The sequence below is a fragment of the Physeter macrocephalus genome, chromosome 8, assembly GCF_002837175.3.
Source record: "Physeter macrocephalus isolate SW-GA chromosome 8, ASM283717v5, whole genome shotgun sequence".
In the NCBI taxonomy this organism is placed as follows: Eukaryota; Metazoa; Chordata; class Mammalia; order Artiodactyla; family Physeteridae; genus Physeter; species Physeter macrocephalus.
In genome coordinates this window covers 109197353-109214260 of record NC_041221.1, presented here as the reverse complement: position 1 = coordinate 109214260, position 16908 = coordinate 109197353, and the positions used below count along the sequence as shown (strand labels likewise).

The 16908-nt window shown below is 34.3% G+C and overlaps 1 protein-coding gene across 1 annotated transcript in view; it reads right to left on the bottom strand.

Annotated features, from left to right (window-relative positions):
- Positions 1–364: 364 nt before the first annotated feature.
- The window catches only part of WDR36 (WD repeat domain 36), a 38566-nt gene continuing 22022 nt past the window's right edge, over positions 365–16908 (bottom strand). The window contains exons 16-23 of the mRNA XM_007121994.4: positions 15632–15711; positions 9369–9476; positions 6555–6652; positions 6008–6153; positions 3545–3664; positions 3276–3357; positions 1839–2026; positions 365–706 (exon numbers count right to left, since the gene is read on the bottom strand). Coding sequence (XP_007122056.1) covers positions 557–706; positions 1839–2026; positions 3276–3357; positions 3545–3664; positions 6008–6153; positions 6555–6652; positions 9369–9476; positions 15632–15711 — 972 coding nt within the window. The 3' untranslated portion in view covers positions 365–556. The remainder of the gene's footprint in view (positions 707–1838; positions 2027–3275; positions 3358–3544; positions 3665–6007; positions 6154–6554; positions 6653–9368; positions 9477–15631; positions 15712–16908) is intronic.

Below are 16908 nucleotides of genomic sequence, written 5' to 3'. Positions count from 1 at the left end.
GCCAGTGTTAGAAAATCTGGATCTGTTTCTGAGATCCTGAGCATAACTCAGCAGTTTCCTCTTCTGCAATGCAAGAGTGCTGCACTGTCTGACACACCTTCTGGCTCTAACTATGTTTTCATCAAAGGCCACCAAGGAAGGAAACATGCCTTTTTACCTTATAACATGAAGGCATTTTCATAACTGTTTTATGTATTGGTTTTATCTTCAGTTTAGTTCAGCAATATTCTACATTAAACACCAAGCAAACCTCATATGTTACAAATATTCAAAAAACACGAGCTTGGTGAAGACAATTCAAAAGAAGTCATATCCAAGTAACTGATGTGAAAAGACTCAGAAAATAAATCATTTGAGAATATTCTTTATGTCTTTAAAACAAAAAATAGGTATAATTTTATTTCAAGCAAATATTTAGCATTTAAAATGGAGTGACAGACTAGTTGGTAGTGCTGGCATTTATTTTCTTCTCACATTGACACTTGGAAAACAAGGTTGTAAGTTAAACTCAATCTCTTTAATATAAAAGTCTTTATTTAGTCACCTAAGTTTATTTTTACAACAAAGCACTTTTAATGTAATTTAAAACACACATGCTTTGATTGAAGAGTGATTGCAAATGGATCCAGTTTTCTTCCAACTGTAATGACAACTTAGTCATTTCCTCTAGAAGTACTGGCTCTGAAGGAAGCATTTTAAGGTGTAACTGAAAAGAAAAATGATAGTTGAACATTTAATTTAAGAAAATTAAAATTTTGTTTATTCTGGATTTAACTGTTTTACCAAGGAAGCTCAGAAGGTACTATTTTTAATTTTTTTTCTTAAATGCTGGTTTATTACCATCTCCCATCTCCCTCTCCTCTATTATGAGTTCCTTTATGGTACTGTCACTCTTTTAATAGAATTCAAGTGGTCATCACTCTCCTCCACGTAATGACAGTCCTGATACAGATCCAGAAACAAGGTCCCAGTTCTAACACTAAATCTGTATTTTTGTGCTTCTTTTAAGTTTCTCCTTTCATAGTAACCCATTGTTAATGAATGACCTATGGGCCCTTTGCTTTATTTTCTAAAGATTTAAGTAAACTTATATTCAGGAAGGTAAATTTGGGAAAGAATATAGAAACAATTTATGGCATTTCTATTTTTTTATTCTACATACTACTTTTCAAATAATTTAAAATAATTGGATCAAGTGAAAAGTTGTTTTAGATATTTATGGGATAAATGAAGAATCATATCTGCTATTACTGAAAATCAGCATCATCTACCTCCTTCAATACATTATACTACTGAGATAAACATGAGTTCTCTATTATATTAGTCATAAAAGCAACTGTCATTGTCAAATCATTTGAAACTCCTTCAACCAGGACAGAAGTAAATATTTTGATTTCAACAGTAGAAAAAACAAAACAAAAAATAAACATAAAACCTGACTCTCTTCATGATCATTAAAAAAAACCCTGCCAAAATGTAACTACATTAAAAAGTTAATAGTTTAGTATACTGATCAAATGGATGGCACACAAAAGTCAGGGGGTTGAGTCAAAATTGTGTTAAAAAACAAAAGCCAACAAAAAACAATTACAAGCTGCTGCACTATCCAGCCATCCAGTATGGTAGTCACTAGGCACAGGAAGCTATTTAAATTAATTAAATTTCTATAAAGTGAAAAATTCAGTTTCTCAGTCACATTAGCCACAATTCAAGCGCTCAGTAGCCACACACGGTAAGTGTGGATATGGAACATTTCCATCTTTGCAGCAAGTTCTATCAGACAGCACTACTCTAGAGGAGGGCAAGCTGTGAAGTACTGTTTTATATATTAGACTTACCTTTAAAAACAACGCAAGGTATGCCTGGGCTAACTCAAAGTCACGCTTTTTGTCCAGCATCAACCCAATCATTTTCAAGAAGCTCTTCATAACTTCTACAGAACCACCACAATCAGGAGACAAACTTCGCAGCTCTGTTTCAATTCCTGATGGGCCTAATTCTTTCAGAAGGTTAAGAGCAGCTTCATCTACATTAAGTTTTAATAAGAATCCAGTTATTATCTACAGTCATTTCTTTTAGGAAACTAGTTTACACTTCAAACCCAACATATACTTAAATTGCACAAGAAATTACTTCTATGGCTTAATTTTTGTTTTGCATTTTCAGTAATTTAAGCTTTTTTCCTATTAAGGCTGTTAAAATCTAATTAATACCTAGCAATAGACATTTTAATATGCTCACGAATCAGTCAGAACAAATCCAAATGTAAGAAGGCTATAAAGGTATACGCCAAGTTATTAATAGTATTTGCCACTGGGAACAAGATGAGGTAAGGGAATTTATTTTTCTTTCTATTGTTATAAAAATTATAAAAGTACCATATGATTATTAAGAAACATTAACACTACAGAAATTTATGTGGGGAAAGACTCCACCTTAATCTTACCCACCCCAAATCTACTTCTTTTCCCTAGAAGTTAAGCACTCTTGTTTCACATGCATCCTACGAAAACATATTCTATACACTTACAACTTTTATACGAGGTATTTGATATTACAATGGCAATGACTATGCTTTTAGCTTTCTGAAAAGGAACAACACCAATGACAAAAGTCTAATATGTTTTATTTTCTGTTCTTCAGTATATATATTAAATAGTAGTGCTTTTTTTCTTTGTTCCTCCATAAATATAACAAGTTACTCCCTGTATAATCCTGCTATTCTTTAGCCATCAGTACCATTCTTTGACTTTTGCCAATGTGCACTCGAGTGACAGTGGTATGAAAACAAAGCATTTGGATCAGAAAACAAGAGGATAAGTCAAACAGGAGAATGTGATTTTTGTTAATTGCTTACAGCTCTTACTATCATTATTAGCTAGTCTGTAGCTTTCAAAGTTTAAATCTATTAAACACTCAATAAATTTTAAAATTACCTTTTTATGTGATAATTTGGTAATATCTGAAATTATCTAAGACAAAAGTCTGCTGTATTGCAAACTGTATTTGTAAGTAAAAACAAAAGCAAAAAAAAATCCAATTTTCCATAAAGAATGAAAGGTTCTCAAAAGATTATTATAATCTCAATATCATCTGAGTTTAGTGTCACTCATTTAATATAACACAAACCTAAACTACTTAAGATTAAAACCAAAATTTCAGTCCTTCTGGTTTTTACTTTCAGCTACTGAGAAATCTAATATTTCACTCAATTCTCTACATATAAAGTAAAATAAACTGAAATACTTGGTAAAATATTTTATAATTTAACTTACATTTATTATTTACCAGTCCTTCCTCAAGTTTCAAGCAGAAATCTGATTTTTGAGCCAAAATTCCAAGATTTACCACTTTAGACTTAAACAAAAACAAATACACATTATTCAAAAACCATAAATGTAACAAAAAATTTATAGTTTATAATTAAAAGCTATCGGTAATTTACTCTATATCTGTAAAACTGGGTCTTCGTTAAAACTACAAATGTAAAACACAAAATACGCACCCCATATACTTAGGATGCCCCCTCCAATTTGCTTCTTACCTGCTGAGGATCACTATTTTGTTCAGGTGCAGCATATCTGGGTACAAGGCCAGGAACTGTTGGAATAAAAAATGGTGCTGATTTGGGTACTTTCGGTGGTTCCTTTGGTTTATTCTTTTTCTAATTAAGAGAAAATGAGAAAAGGAAAAAAGACTAGTAAGTAATTAAGTATTTAATTCCCACGTAATTTTTAAAAAGTCCAAAAAGTAAAAAAAAGGAATGAAACTTTTTCAGATTAGGATGCTAAAATAAAATCCCAACCAACCAAAACCACAGATATACTTAAACTGGGATTCCCAGTGCAAACCTCCAGTATTCTTGCTGATAAGGCAGAAGGAAAATGATAGGGTTCAGGAGAAACTCTAAGGCAAAAACAGCGCATTTTCCTGAAACATGAATATTTACGTGAAGAAGTAACGAGTAATTTTGAACTTCTTTTATACTGAAATACAACCTTTTCTGCAAAATGGGCTAGAAAGCAAAATTTACATAAATGCTCAACAGTTTTTCAGATATCTTTTCTCCAAAAGAAATTTGGAGCCAGAGTTAGACTCCAACATTAGAAGTAATTTGGTGAAAGTTTTTTGTGAAGCATGGCCTTCATTCTTCTATTTTGTTGGAATTTTTATTTTTCCTTAGTACTTTGTGCTTTTAAAAAGAATACTGTTGCTCATTTGTAAAATATTTCAAGTGTTAGCAAAATTCTACCATGAAAACCTCCCTTGCAATTCCTACTGACAGAATTCAGTTTTGGTGACTACATTGTTACAGATCACTATCTCAGGAGCATATGGTAAACTGCCTAATAAAGGAGTCGCACAATTTTACCTTACACTATTCCTCTTCCATTCTTCAGGAACCCTGGGGAGTTGCTTTTTGAAAGAAAGCCAGGGATACTTGTGGCCTCCTGGAGGCACAGCATAAAAGAAAGTTGTTACATGAAAGCCAGACAACAAAGCACTGCCACTAGGAATGAAAGCACAGCCCTTCTTTGTGATGGTACAAAGTGTAGTAAAAGTCACAGTTACTCTTCTAACTCGTTGTTCTTGAGTTAGAAGGCAGTCACTGAGTTGTAAATAAAAACAAAGGGCTTTGGAGAAGTTCCACAGGGCTCTGGAAATCACCTAATTTCATAAAGAAAACCTAAAGTAGAAAAGTTACCCACAGGACAAAAATAATTCTAACCTCTTTTATTCAGAAGGAAATAAAAATATTGGAGGTGTTAGCATATTTCTCTCATAAAGAGCATTCACTCAGGTTTCTGTATGTTTTTATGCAGAACAAACTATATCTGAGCAAGAAGCAGAGTGGCCCCCAAATTTAGCTCAATTAACTGGACATTACTCTAATTGCTCCCTTCACACTCACCTACTTGTACTTTTTAATGTATTGCTTTTAAAGCTATTCCATAAAGTAGTCCCTTTACGGCGACAAACTAGACAAACTAATGGAGAGACTTCATAACTATGTGCCTGGACAACATACCTTTATGCTGATGCCCAATCTTTCAAAAAGTGAGCAAGTAAAAAGAAGCACTTTTAAATTCTGTGAGTCAAATTAACATGTGAAAACCTCTCTCTTTTCTTACCCAAGACACACACAACTTTTCTTGTGCTAAGTTAGTTACAAAATACTTACTGCACCTTGTCATAGTTATGTCAGTGTTCCTTACACTTTTTTTAATGCCAGCCCTTAATGTGACTTAGTACACACATAACCTCTGGTGACTGTATGCATTTCATAAAACAATACTTACCCTAATTATCAGAGGATAGTCTCTGAAATTTTCTACTCTAGTCTATACCTTTCAATTGCTTTTGCTACTCACAAATAGGGGTCATGAAACATGCTTTTAAAAAATTAATTTATGCCATAATTGTCCATTTTTAATGTAAAATTGTAAACTCCTCAAGGACAAAGGGCCTAAGTTTTTTTCCACTGCTGTCTCAGGACACTACCCAGTACCTAGTTCATATTAAATTATGCGCCTGAACCCAACAGCAAATCTTCTTATAGCTGACAGAGCAGGGTGTGGTATGATAAAGGGTGACTGAAGCTTACTTTTAAAAAGACCAGTGAAAGTATTCTAATCCCCAAAATGTCTAGCAATAGAAACATCACACATTATAGCAATTTCTTTTTTTCTTATTTCAGAAGTTAAAAAAGTAATTTATTAGGCTGGGCTTAAAACATCCAATTTCTAATAGCTCTGTAGTTGCAGGCTATACTTTTGCTATATCCAAAGGTCCTTGATTGCCCTCAAAGTTGATATATATATAGAGAGAAAATCTTGTGATAATCATACTAGATTAAACAGCATTTAACCAAATGGTATTCTCTTTACTACCTTAGGCATCACCTGCTCCTCCTAAAGCCCTCAAAGTAAGGGAAGCTATCTCTGCTAAAGAAAATACTTTTGGAATGTGTCTTTAGGGGCCAATATTAAGTGTACTATAGTATTACCTTAATAACATCAAGATTAAGAAGATTTTTCCACCGGGATTCAGGAAGGAGTGACAGAGTCACCAGCTGCTCATTCAACTGTTCTGGGGAGTCATACTCTATCATTTCATCACTTGGTTCTGTGGTTTCTTCTGATAATTCTACATCTTAAAACAAAAAATTTTCAGGTAAAACAAATTAATGCTGAATGAGATTTTTATCATATAAAAGCAAATTAGTTCATTTTAAATCCATTAGTATTTCATAACATGTTCACTCAATATAGCCTTGTAAAATCTTTCTATTTATTTAGTTCATCTTCTTATTTTCTCATATTAACTACAGTTCCCATCACCACACTCAAAACATTTCTCCACTGGTATACTATTTGATATCAATACCACATCAATTATATCTTTGCATAAATTCATGAAGTCATTCAAAATATTTCATATAAGCTAAAAAATACTTTGAATGAATGCATTAAATTTTGCCTTCAGTAGCAATATCCTGCACGTTAGGTTTATTATATTACACTTCAAAAAATACTTTACTATTTTGTGATTACCTTGGGTTTGGCAAGTACCAGGAAGCATCACTACTGAAGGAACATAATCTGTGGGAAGTGGCCGTAATGAAACAACTGAATACAGGGAAATATTGGACCTGAGAAACAAAAACATAAGCAATATTGTAAAACTTATAAAAATATGTTCAGGGAAACTTCAATTACTGGTAATAATCTCCACAATCTTGAACTTGGCTATAAATTCTGATCACTTGTAAGTTAAAAAAAGATCTCAAAAATAGAAAATATTAATTTGAAAATGCTGATTCATATCATAGATGTCATCACAAGAAAGGTGTGCATACACATTATTAATGGAGTCTTTATTTCTAATGTAGCACAAAAAACTATAGGGTTGGCCAAAAGGTTCATTCGTTTTTTTCCCCTAAGATGGCTCTAGTAGCACTTAGTTGTCTTCAACTTCATTCGAAACAATTTTGTTAGATTGTATGTGACAGCTGTCATATCAGCGTGCATTTAAAAAAAGACTTAGCAGGGCTTCCCTGGTGGCGCAGTGGAAAAAAAAAAAAAAAAAAAAAAAAAGACTTAGCAAATTGGTGAATTTTTGTGTAGCCATTTTAATTTTGAAAATGGAAGAAAAAAAGCAACATATTTGGCATATTATGCTTTATTGTTTCAAGAAAGGTAAAAATGCAACCAATATGCAAAAATGATTTGCGCAGTGTATGGAGAAGGTGCCTTGACTGATAGAACGTGTCAAAAGTGGTTTGTGAAGTTCTGTGCTGGAGATTTCTTGCTGGACGATGCCCCACTGTCAGGTCGACCAGTTGAAGTTGATAGCGATCAAATAGAGACATTAATTGAGGACAATCAAAGTTATACTAGGCAGGAGATAGCCAACATACTCAAAATGTCCGAATCAAGAGTTGAAAATCATTTGCATCAGCTTGGTTATGTTAATCGCTTTGATGTTTCTGTTCCATGTAAGTTAAGCAAAAAAAACCTTGATCGTATTTCCACATGCGATTCTCTACTTAAACATTAATGAAAACGTTCTGTTTTTAAAACAAATTGTGATGGGCGATGAAAAGTGGAACAGTACAATAATGTGGAACGGAAGAGATCATGGGGCAAGCGAAATGAACCACCAACAACCACACCAAAGGCTGGTCTTCATCCAAAGGTGATGTTGTATATATGGTGGGAATGGAAGGGAGTCCTCTATTATGAGCTCCTTCAAGGAAACCAAACAATTAATTCCAACAAGTACTGCTCCCAGTTAGACCAACTGAAAGCAGCACTCGACGAAAAGCATCCAGAATTAGTCAACAGAAAACACATAATCTTCCATCAGGATAACGTAAGACTGCATTTGTTTCTTTGATGACCAGCAAAAACTGTTACAGCTTGGCTAAGAAGTTCTGATTCATCTGCCGTATTCACCAGACAATGCACTTCGGATTTCCATTTATTTCGGTCTTTACAAAATTCTCTTAATGGAAAAAATTTCAATTCCTTGAAAGACTGAAAGGCACCTGGAACAATTCTTTGCTCAAAAAGACAAAAAGCTTTGGGAAGGTGGAATTAGGAAGTTGCCTGAAAAATGGCAGAAGGTAGTGGAACAAAGGGTGAATACACTGTTCAATAGTTCTTGGTAAAAAATGAAAAATGTGCCTTTTATTTTTACTTAAAAACTGAAGGCACTTTTTGGCCAACCCAATATTTATTTGAGAGATCAGTAATGGATAATACTTTTATAAGGTAACATAACATCCATATATTTATATTGCTTTGACAAATGGCAACCTTCATATAAAGAAATTATAAATGAAGTAAAGATGGACTGAGAGAATTAAGTCAGAGAGAGAATATGCTGATCGGATTCTTGGGGGGTTGCTGAACAGTCATGGATTTCTCCTTTCTAGAATGGTCCTCTAAGTGCTATACCTGACCCTGCACCATGGCCTTGGATGACTAATCAAGATGTGGATACCTGTCCCAAAGTGGGCTAATCAGATTCTATCTCCCAAACATAATGAATCTGGAATGGAAAATAAAAACTGGAAATATCAGATTCTTAGTTAATAGCTATACTATATGCTCTTGTTGCTGAGGTACCACAGCTACCATTCTTCTCTTGTCTTGATTGTTCAAGCCTCAAAGATTCCAGGAGATACTCCACGGTGCTTACTAAGATGGCCAGAATCTATTTCTATTATATAGTGAATTTACTTTCATATCCTAAAAAGCCAATTAGAAAATCTTAAAATTAGAAAAGGAATTCATTTTTTCCTCTTCCTCAATAATGAGTTAAAAGAATTAGGCAACTAAACTCAGAAAACAAAAAATTTTGTAGACCCAGATAATGGATCATTTATTTTGAACTCTTCTGTGTTCATCACCATTGGAAGACCACCATAAAGATCTGTACAGGGCTATGAAAAGTTATGCAACTAAAATGAATCTTAGAAAGCATTTTGCCCACACTTATGCCTTATTTTATAGATAAAGGAGTCTGAAGTTGAGAAGTGACTAGCCAAGGTCATAAAGGGGTATTGAGGCAGTGGCAGGAAGACCCTTTTCTAAGATTTTTTTTTTTAAACTCACTTATCCTTTCCGCAAATAAAAGCCAAATAGTATAACAGATAAAAATCAATCATGTGGTTTAGAATACACACTTGAGCAAAGCTATCTAAATTATCAAGCAGATGTTGACTTACTCATAGACTTATGGTAAACTATGTGACATTTCCATTTTATAAGTTAAAAAAAAAACCTAAAGAGCAATGTTAGCAACTATGATTGTCTGACAATATCATCTTCCTTTTCCTTCTTACCCCAAAGAGAACTTACCATAGATAAATTCCAAGGTGGTCTACATGGGAAGTGGCCAGAAAGTCTCCAGTAGGGGACATAGTAACATTAAGAGGAGCTGAGTCCAACAAAAAGCTGTCTATAAGGCTATAGAAAGAATCAAGGTGTTAAAATATTTGAACTCTACTGAAAAGGATATAATTCACAAAATACATTTTTGCTAAAAAAACAAAGGGTAAGAGATGCAGAAATTTATTCTTTTTTAAATCACCAACACCAGAAAGTCATCACTAACAAAGAGCTTTGTTAACTAAGTTACTATGTGAAAATAATCTCCTTAATGAGAAAGACCCAGAGCAGAGCACTAAACAGACCAATTAACTGGGAAAAGAGTTTCAAAAGAGATGCAGAAATTTATTCTTTTTTAAATCACCAACACCAGAAAGTCATCACTAACAAAGAGCTTTGTTAACTAAGTTACTATGTGAAAATAATCTCCTTAATGAGAAAGACCCAGAGCAGAGCACTAAACAGACCAATTAACTGGGAAAAGAGGACAGGGAGAATACAGGAGGAAATGCTGTTTTTCTGGAATGCCATTTTGGTAGACTTGGAAACAATTCTAAAGATGTCACACATTTAAAATAGATTATCAGTACTCTCCTGTATTTGTTATTTCAATGAAAATAATAAAAGGTGTAGGCAATAGAAGAAAGTAATAAAATCGTTATAAATAATAAGAGAATCGTAGTGGAAAAAAAATTTGAGCAATTGTTTTTCAAATAGGTAACCATGCTATATATGAAACAAGAAAATTCAGTCTATAGAGCATAACCATAAAGCAGCTTATGGAAACTAGTCTCACAGCTTCAAAAAGCTGTGAGCAGGGGTTGAAATTGGGGAGGAAAAGGGAGCAATCCCATTCAAGAAGAAGACTCAGAATAGGCTTCTCAGAAAACAGTGTGTGAGATGAGCCTTACAAATGCACAGGAATTCAATGGATGTTGATGGTAAAGAAAGCATCTTCTGGGTGAGGGAAATGTGGAGGGCAAGGTGAGGGAAAACAGTGTCTAGCGAGGAGTGCAGTTTGGTCTTGAATACCAAACATCTGAGTTTGTTTTTTTCTTTTAATAAATGGAAAGTCACTACAGGCTTTTGAGCAGATAGTGCTGTAATCTTCACTTTCATAAGAAAATCTGCTAGCAGAATGTAGAATATATCTGAACAGAAAGAACACTGAGATTATGGTAGTAGTCATCTAACAAGCAGTGAAAATTTGAACTAGGATGGTGGAAGCAGGAAATTTAACGAGGTGAATTTAAGGAGCAAAAGAAAGGCCTAACACATTGGCATCTTGCTGAAGAGGTTTCTTAGGCTGGCTAAGAGTGTGAATACCTTGTATACTTTAAGAAGAGTATACTGGTTTTAATCACGGCTGTTTTAAAAACTACTTTACTCACTGAAGCCAATACATTATCCATGAGAAGGCATGGCAAGATGACTGAAGCTCAGAATCTATATTAAATAAACCAAATTATTTCAAGAAAGCAAATGACAGGAGTTAACACTTTTTTTAGTGCTCCATGCTAGGAAGTATCCTGAGCACTTGTGCCTACTAATTTAATCCTCACAACCCTATGAGGCAGATCTGTCCTAACTATACACATTAGAAAAATGAGGCTCAGTAAGATTTAAAATCTTGCTCAAGGTAGAAAGTAACTGAGCCATATCTGTCACCAAGCAGTCTGCACACTTAATCACTATAAGCTCAGTAAAACCATTACGGAAACTAAAGGTACAACAGTTTGATAGCACACACACCCAAAAGATGCCTACACTGGTGATTCATGAAGCACACTCTGAGCAACTCAAAGTGAACACTTTCCAATGTAAGCATTAAATGACTTATCCATGATAAAATCTCTCTCAATGTGTTCACAGAGTGATTAACAATGTGAACCTTAACTAATGAATGCAAGGTAGTAGGACAAGACTAAAATTAGGAGTACTACAAACAAACCAAAGTGTGCTCAGGACAATGACTGATGTTTAATTTTCACTTATGGTGAAAAAAGGTGAGTAATAATCTGATTTCTGCTCAACCCTTCTTTGGAAACTCACAAGAACAGCTGCTCTTGGGGATCAAAGGAACTGGGGAGACGGACGTTTGCTAGACACTTATTATACACCAGACACTGTAAAATTATTTGTTAATTCATTTAATGCAAACAATCCAGAGCAAAAACTTTATCTCCATGTATACTGATGATTAAACCAAAACTCAGCAATTTCAGATCTTACCATTTCTTCTTTGTCTTAATATTTGTTCACTACAAGTGTAAGTGTGTGAGGGGTGAAACTCCCTAACATGTTCAGAATCTATGTTAAAAAGAGAAATCTACTGCTTGAGCAAATTTATTTTACTTGATACCATAATTGCTTTGGCAAATTCATTGTGCAATGTGACTTCCACAGCTGTTGTGTGTGGGTAGGCTGGCCTTCCATTATGTAAAAGCATCAAACTGAGGAAGGCGGTTTCCACATCCATTGCATATTTTACATGGCCAAATTAGTTCATAAAGCTTAAGTCTACAGGTTTAATCCCAGACCTAACTACCATATAGTCTCCTGCTAATCTTACAAGATGAAGTCACAGGTAAATTATGTTTTTTGAGAGAAAAACTGAAAAAAAATTCCCATTTTAAGGGATCAGATTTTCAAGTACAGAACTCTTCATAAACAGGTAACATTAACCCACTTCTGATTATATTCTAAACAAATGCAGAGAATGTCTAGATGTTCAATCTCCAAAGTGATGGAATCACCTTACAAAGGAAACTTTAATGAATAGAATAAAGGGATAGTTTTGCCTCAGTGAGAAATGCAAAACAATGTTCTACTGCAATTATTTTCATGTAATGCTCCTCAAAAAGCAAGGTCAGGGGGATGAGACAGAAAAAAAATGCAAAATTCTATTAAAACTATTTAATTTTATGTTTTTCTCACCCCCAAAACAGTTCAACCTAAACTTCTAGGAGATTAAAAGCAACCAGAAATTACAGGTGGTAGTGGTAGGGGATGATAGATAATTTCAGGGATAAAAAATTTCAACTCTGGGGACTTCCCTGGTAGTGCAGTTGTTAAGAATCTGCCTGCCAATGCAGGGGACACGGGTTTCAATCCCTGGTCCGGGAAGATCCCACATGCCACAGAGCAACTAAGCCCATGCACTACTGCTAAGCCTGTGCTAAAGCAGTATTTTATCAAAATAAAATAATAAATAAATAAATAAAATTTTAAAAAAAGAAATTAAAAAAAAATTTCAACTCTGCTTATCTGAGAATCCTACAAACACAAGAAAATTTTCAGCACTTAAACAAAAAAACCTTTACAGTAAACAGTTCAGTACCTATGCAATTTGTTTTAATAATTTATTTTTTTGGCTGCATTGGGTCTTCATTGCTGCATGCAGGCTTTCTCTAGTTGCGGCAAGCGGGGGCTACTCTTTGTTGCGGTGCGCGGGCTTCTCATTGCTGTGGCTTCTCTTGTTGTGGAGCATGGGCTCTAGGCACACGGGCTTCAGTAGCTGTGGGATGTGAGCCAGTAGTTGTGGCTCGTGGGCTCCACAGCACAGGCTCAGCAGTTGTGGTGCATGGGCTTAGCTGCTCCGCGGCACGTGGGATCTTCCTGGACCAGGGCTCGAACCCGTGTCCCCTGCATTGACAGGTGGTCTCTTAATCACTGCGCCACCAGGGAAGTCCCTGCAATTTGTTTTAGATAGGCACAATTCCAGATGGATACATCTGTATGTTACCACACACACCAAAGGTGTACTCATACATATCACTTTTTAGCCTTCGTAATGAGTATATTCATTCTTTACACATTTAACATGTTATGTAAATGATAAAACTGCTTCCTGAAGAAAAAACTAGGACTCTCCAAAGGTTGCCATACTAATTATGTTTAAAAAAAATGGGGGAAATCAAAAAACCCAACAGAGGACTTCCCTGGTGGTCCAGTGGGCAAGACACTGTGCTCCCAATGCAGGGGGCCTGGGTTCGATCCCTGGTTGGGGAACTAGATCCTGCATGCATGCTGCAACTAAGAAGTCCACATGCCTCAGTGAAGATCCTGTGTGCCGCAACTATGACCCAGCACAGCCAAAATATAAAAAAATAAATATTAAAACAAAACAAAAACAAAAAAACCCAACAGTTACCTATGGTTGTATGATGAAATACTGATCCTTACTTCCTTACTATCTTCTACATCAAGAAAACCAAATCATCTTTAGAACATACGACACAACCCAAGCAAGGCTGATATCACAACTATTGGGAAAAGTCTTTCCCCTATGCTTATTACGGCAAAATCTCATTAACAAACTGTCGCCTTGGGCAAATCACTTAACTTCTCTCTGAGCCTCCATTTCCTCATTTGTAAAAGAGGACTAAAAAACAGTACCTATACCTAATAGGATATGAGAAAAGATGAAAAGTAAAAGCATATAAAGTGCCTAGCAGCTCATGGTAAATGTTAGCTTGGCTGCGGTTAGGCAGCAGCAGTTGTATGATACTGCTTTTCAACCTTTCTCATTTGCTCCACTTCAAATCTTAACCAAAAAAGTAGTTTTTTCTTTACTAAAAATATACTTTGGTCCAATTATTATATTTTCTTTTAACAATCCCTATGTGACTCACTTCTTGCTCTGGTGTTTCTCCCAGCTTCATGCCTCTGTATTCACTTAAAATCGCCTGTGTTCACCGAAAAATAAGATACCAGAGTTGAAAATCTATCAGATTTAAATCTGTTCATCTTTTTACTAAAATAAGAAATTCACCAAAAAGGCTAATGCTGAGTCAAAGACTGGTGGCTTTGAATGCTACTTTCAGATCCTAATTCTTCCATTCCAAAAAAAACCTTACCATTTAAAAAAAATATTTTGCCAATGTAGTACTACTGAACATTAACCTGTCTCTCCCATCTAACATGAACTTTACTAAAAAGGAAAATGAAAAGGGCATTGTGTCAACTCTATTTTCTGTACAACTTTCCTACTGAAAAGTAATTCAAATTATAATGTTCACTTTTAGATAGAAGCAAAAGTCCAAGAAGCAAAAGACTAATCAATATTTCTAATGGTACCTTTAGAAAAAAGTTGTTTGTTTTTTTTAAATTAAGAAAGTAACAAAAAAAAAAAACAAAAAACAAGAAAGTAACAACTTGAGGTGAATGTTTTGAAGCTGAAGGACACAGGCAACTAATTATATTTTGCTTTACTGTCCACACACCTGTGGACCAAATTTCCTAGTTATTAGAGTTGGACCCATTAGTGACACTCTTGCTGTGCATATTTCCAAATCCAGTATGTATGCTGTATAGACAGCTCTGCCTCATTCCTTTATCAAACTTAAAGGGAAATAAGTACATCAGGGTTTTTCCTTTCCAAAGGTCAAATTGCTTTCAGGTATGAGCTTATCTAATTCCTGAGAAAGAAGAGGAGTAGAATTGGACAAAACTTAGTTTAGGAATATTTCAAAAGATTGAAAAGTACTAGCTTCCTTCTCATCTTTCTTACGTATCTCTTTCCTTATGGTATGTTCCTTTTCCCATCACTCCTTTCAAACTCAATCTAAGCAATTCTATGTTAAGTGATATGATTTCAAATTGTATCTATTCCTACATAATTTTAACAACAAAGTACTCTTTCAAATTATTGAACAGAATTAATGTTTTTCTTCAAGTGCTGTTTTAGTAGCAAGTTTCAATCTATGACAGATTTCTGAACACTGTTGGGTTTTACCCAAATCTGAAGACACACATTTTCATTACTTTAAGGTATCTAAACGTCTTTTTTCAAGAATTATGTTAGAGACAGAAAATATATAATACACACAAAGCAAAGTGCTCTGATCTCTTAACTAAATTCAGTATCAACAACAACAACAAAAACAAAAAAATACTCAGAATAAAAGTTTGTAGTCCTAAAGTATGATCTCTACTTTGGAGTATCAAAAAGGCCAAATGTGCTTGCTTAAGGTTTATGCAACTCACTTCTATATCTCAATTTTGCAGGAATAGAGAACCTAAGAGATTGGATTTTCCTATTATCTTTTATGGCACTAATATCTGCTGTTTGAGATCAAAAACACTCCAAGGATAAAATATAGTCAGGTTAGAAAAATCCCCAAATATATTCACATTCAAAAAGTACATAATCCATTAACAAAAGGTAAAAGTCACATGTAATGACAATGACTGATAAAACCTCTGATAAGGTTAGAGATTTAAAAACTCACCACCCAGATGGAAGGTCCCAAGTTCTAATAGAGCAATCCATTGAAGCACTTATTAACCAACGACCATCAGGACTGAAAGCCTTTAAATTAAAAAAAAAAAAAAAAAAAGCCTATATAAATATATGTGTGTGTGTATATGTATGTATTTCTGTATGTATGTTTGTGTCTGTATATTTAACAGCTTAAAGAATACAAGAAATGAAAAGATAATACATGCTTCATTAAAAAATGTTTGAAGTATAAAATTTACATCTTGTTACATAAAATACCATCTTATATACCACTGATTTGGATACAGCTAAGGACTAAGCTTTTACATAAATTATAAAGTTTTAAAAATGAATAGTTTCACCCAATTTTCAATTTCTACTCCATAATCTCCTATATTTATAGACAGTTAACAAACTGTTTGACTACTAATTGTTTTTAAAATAAAACTGCTGTTCTGAGAACATTCTATTAGAAATATTTTGTGAGAAATCTGTGAAAGCAACAAAAGCTACATTTCCTTGAAAAGCATCTATATATTAGAATGGCTTTCTAAGAATGATTTTGAAGAACGCACATTCTCAATATAGTGAAGTTACTAAAGAAGTCCTTCTGCTTGTACTTATAGATTCAGTTAAAAGTCTTTTCTTCCTTAATGATGTTTTATTTCCAAAGTATAAATTAAAACCACAATAATCAGACTTTCAAAATAAATTTAAATAATAAACTACTTATGCCACCATGAAGAAGTTATATCTTCTCTGTAGATAAAAATGGAAAAATAATAGCTCTCTGCCTGCAGCACATGAGCTTTAAACCAAGTCAAATGTAAAAGAAGACCCAAAAGGAAAAACTTTAAGGTTTATAATGGTAGTAGATTGTTCATCTAGGAGTGTAAACACACCATAGGGATTATGACCATCCATATTAGCAAATAATAGTGGGATAAGTGAACTCCAACTTGGTCATCGGGCTGCGATGATACTGTGGAAACTCAAACCTTAAGTTGCAGAGAACTCAATTTACAGGATAGTGCAGATAATAACGTATGGGAAAATGACTTTGATAGGTGAAGTCATGTTATAAATGCTCATAGATTTAATGGAACAGGAGTAATTTGTTATTGACTAGGGGAAGCTCCACACATATAACTCGAAAATAAAGTTTGAAAAGGAAAGAAATAGGAAGAGCAAGATGGCATTGACAGATGTTTTCAAAAATGCAATTTCATCAAAATTACTCCACTCCCACCCCCATTTCTATAGATGCTGTCACAACAAATTCTGTTG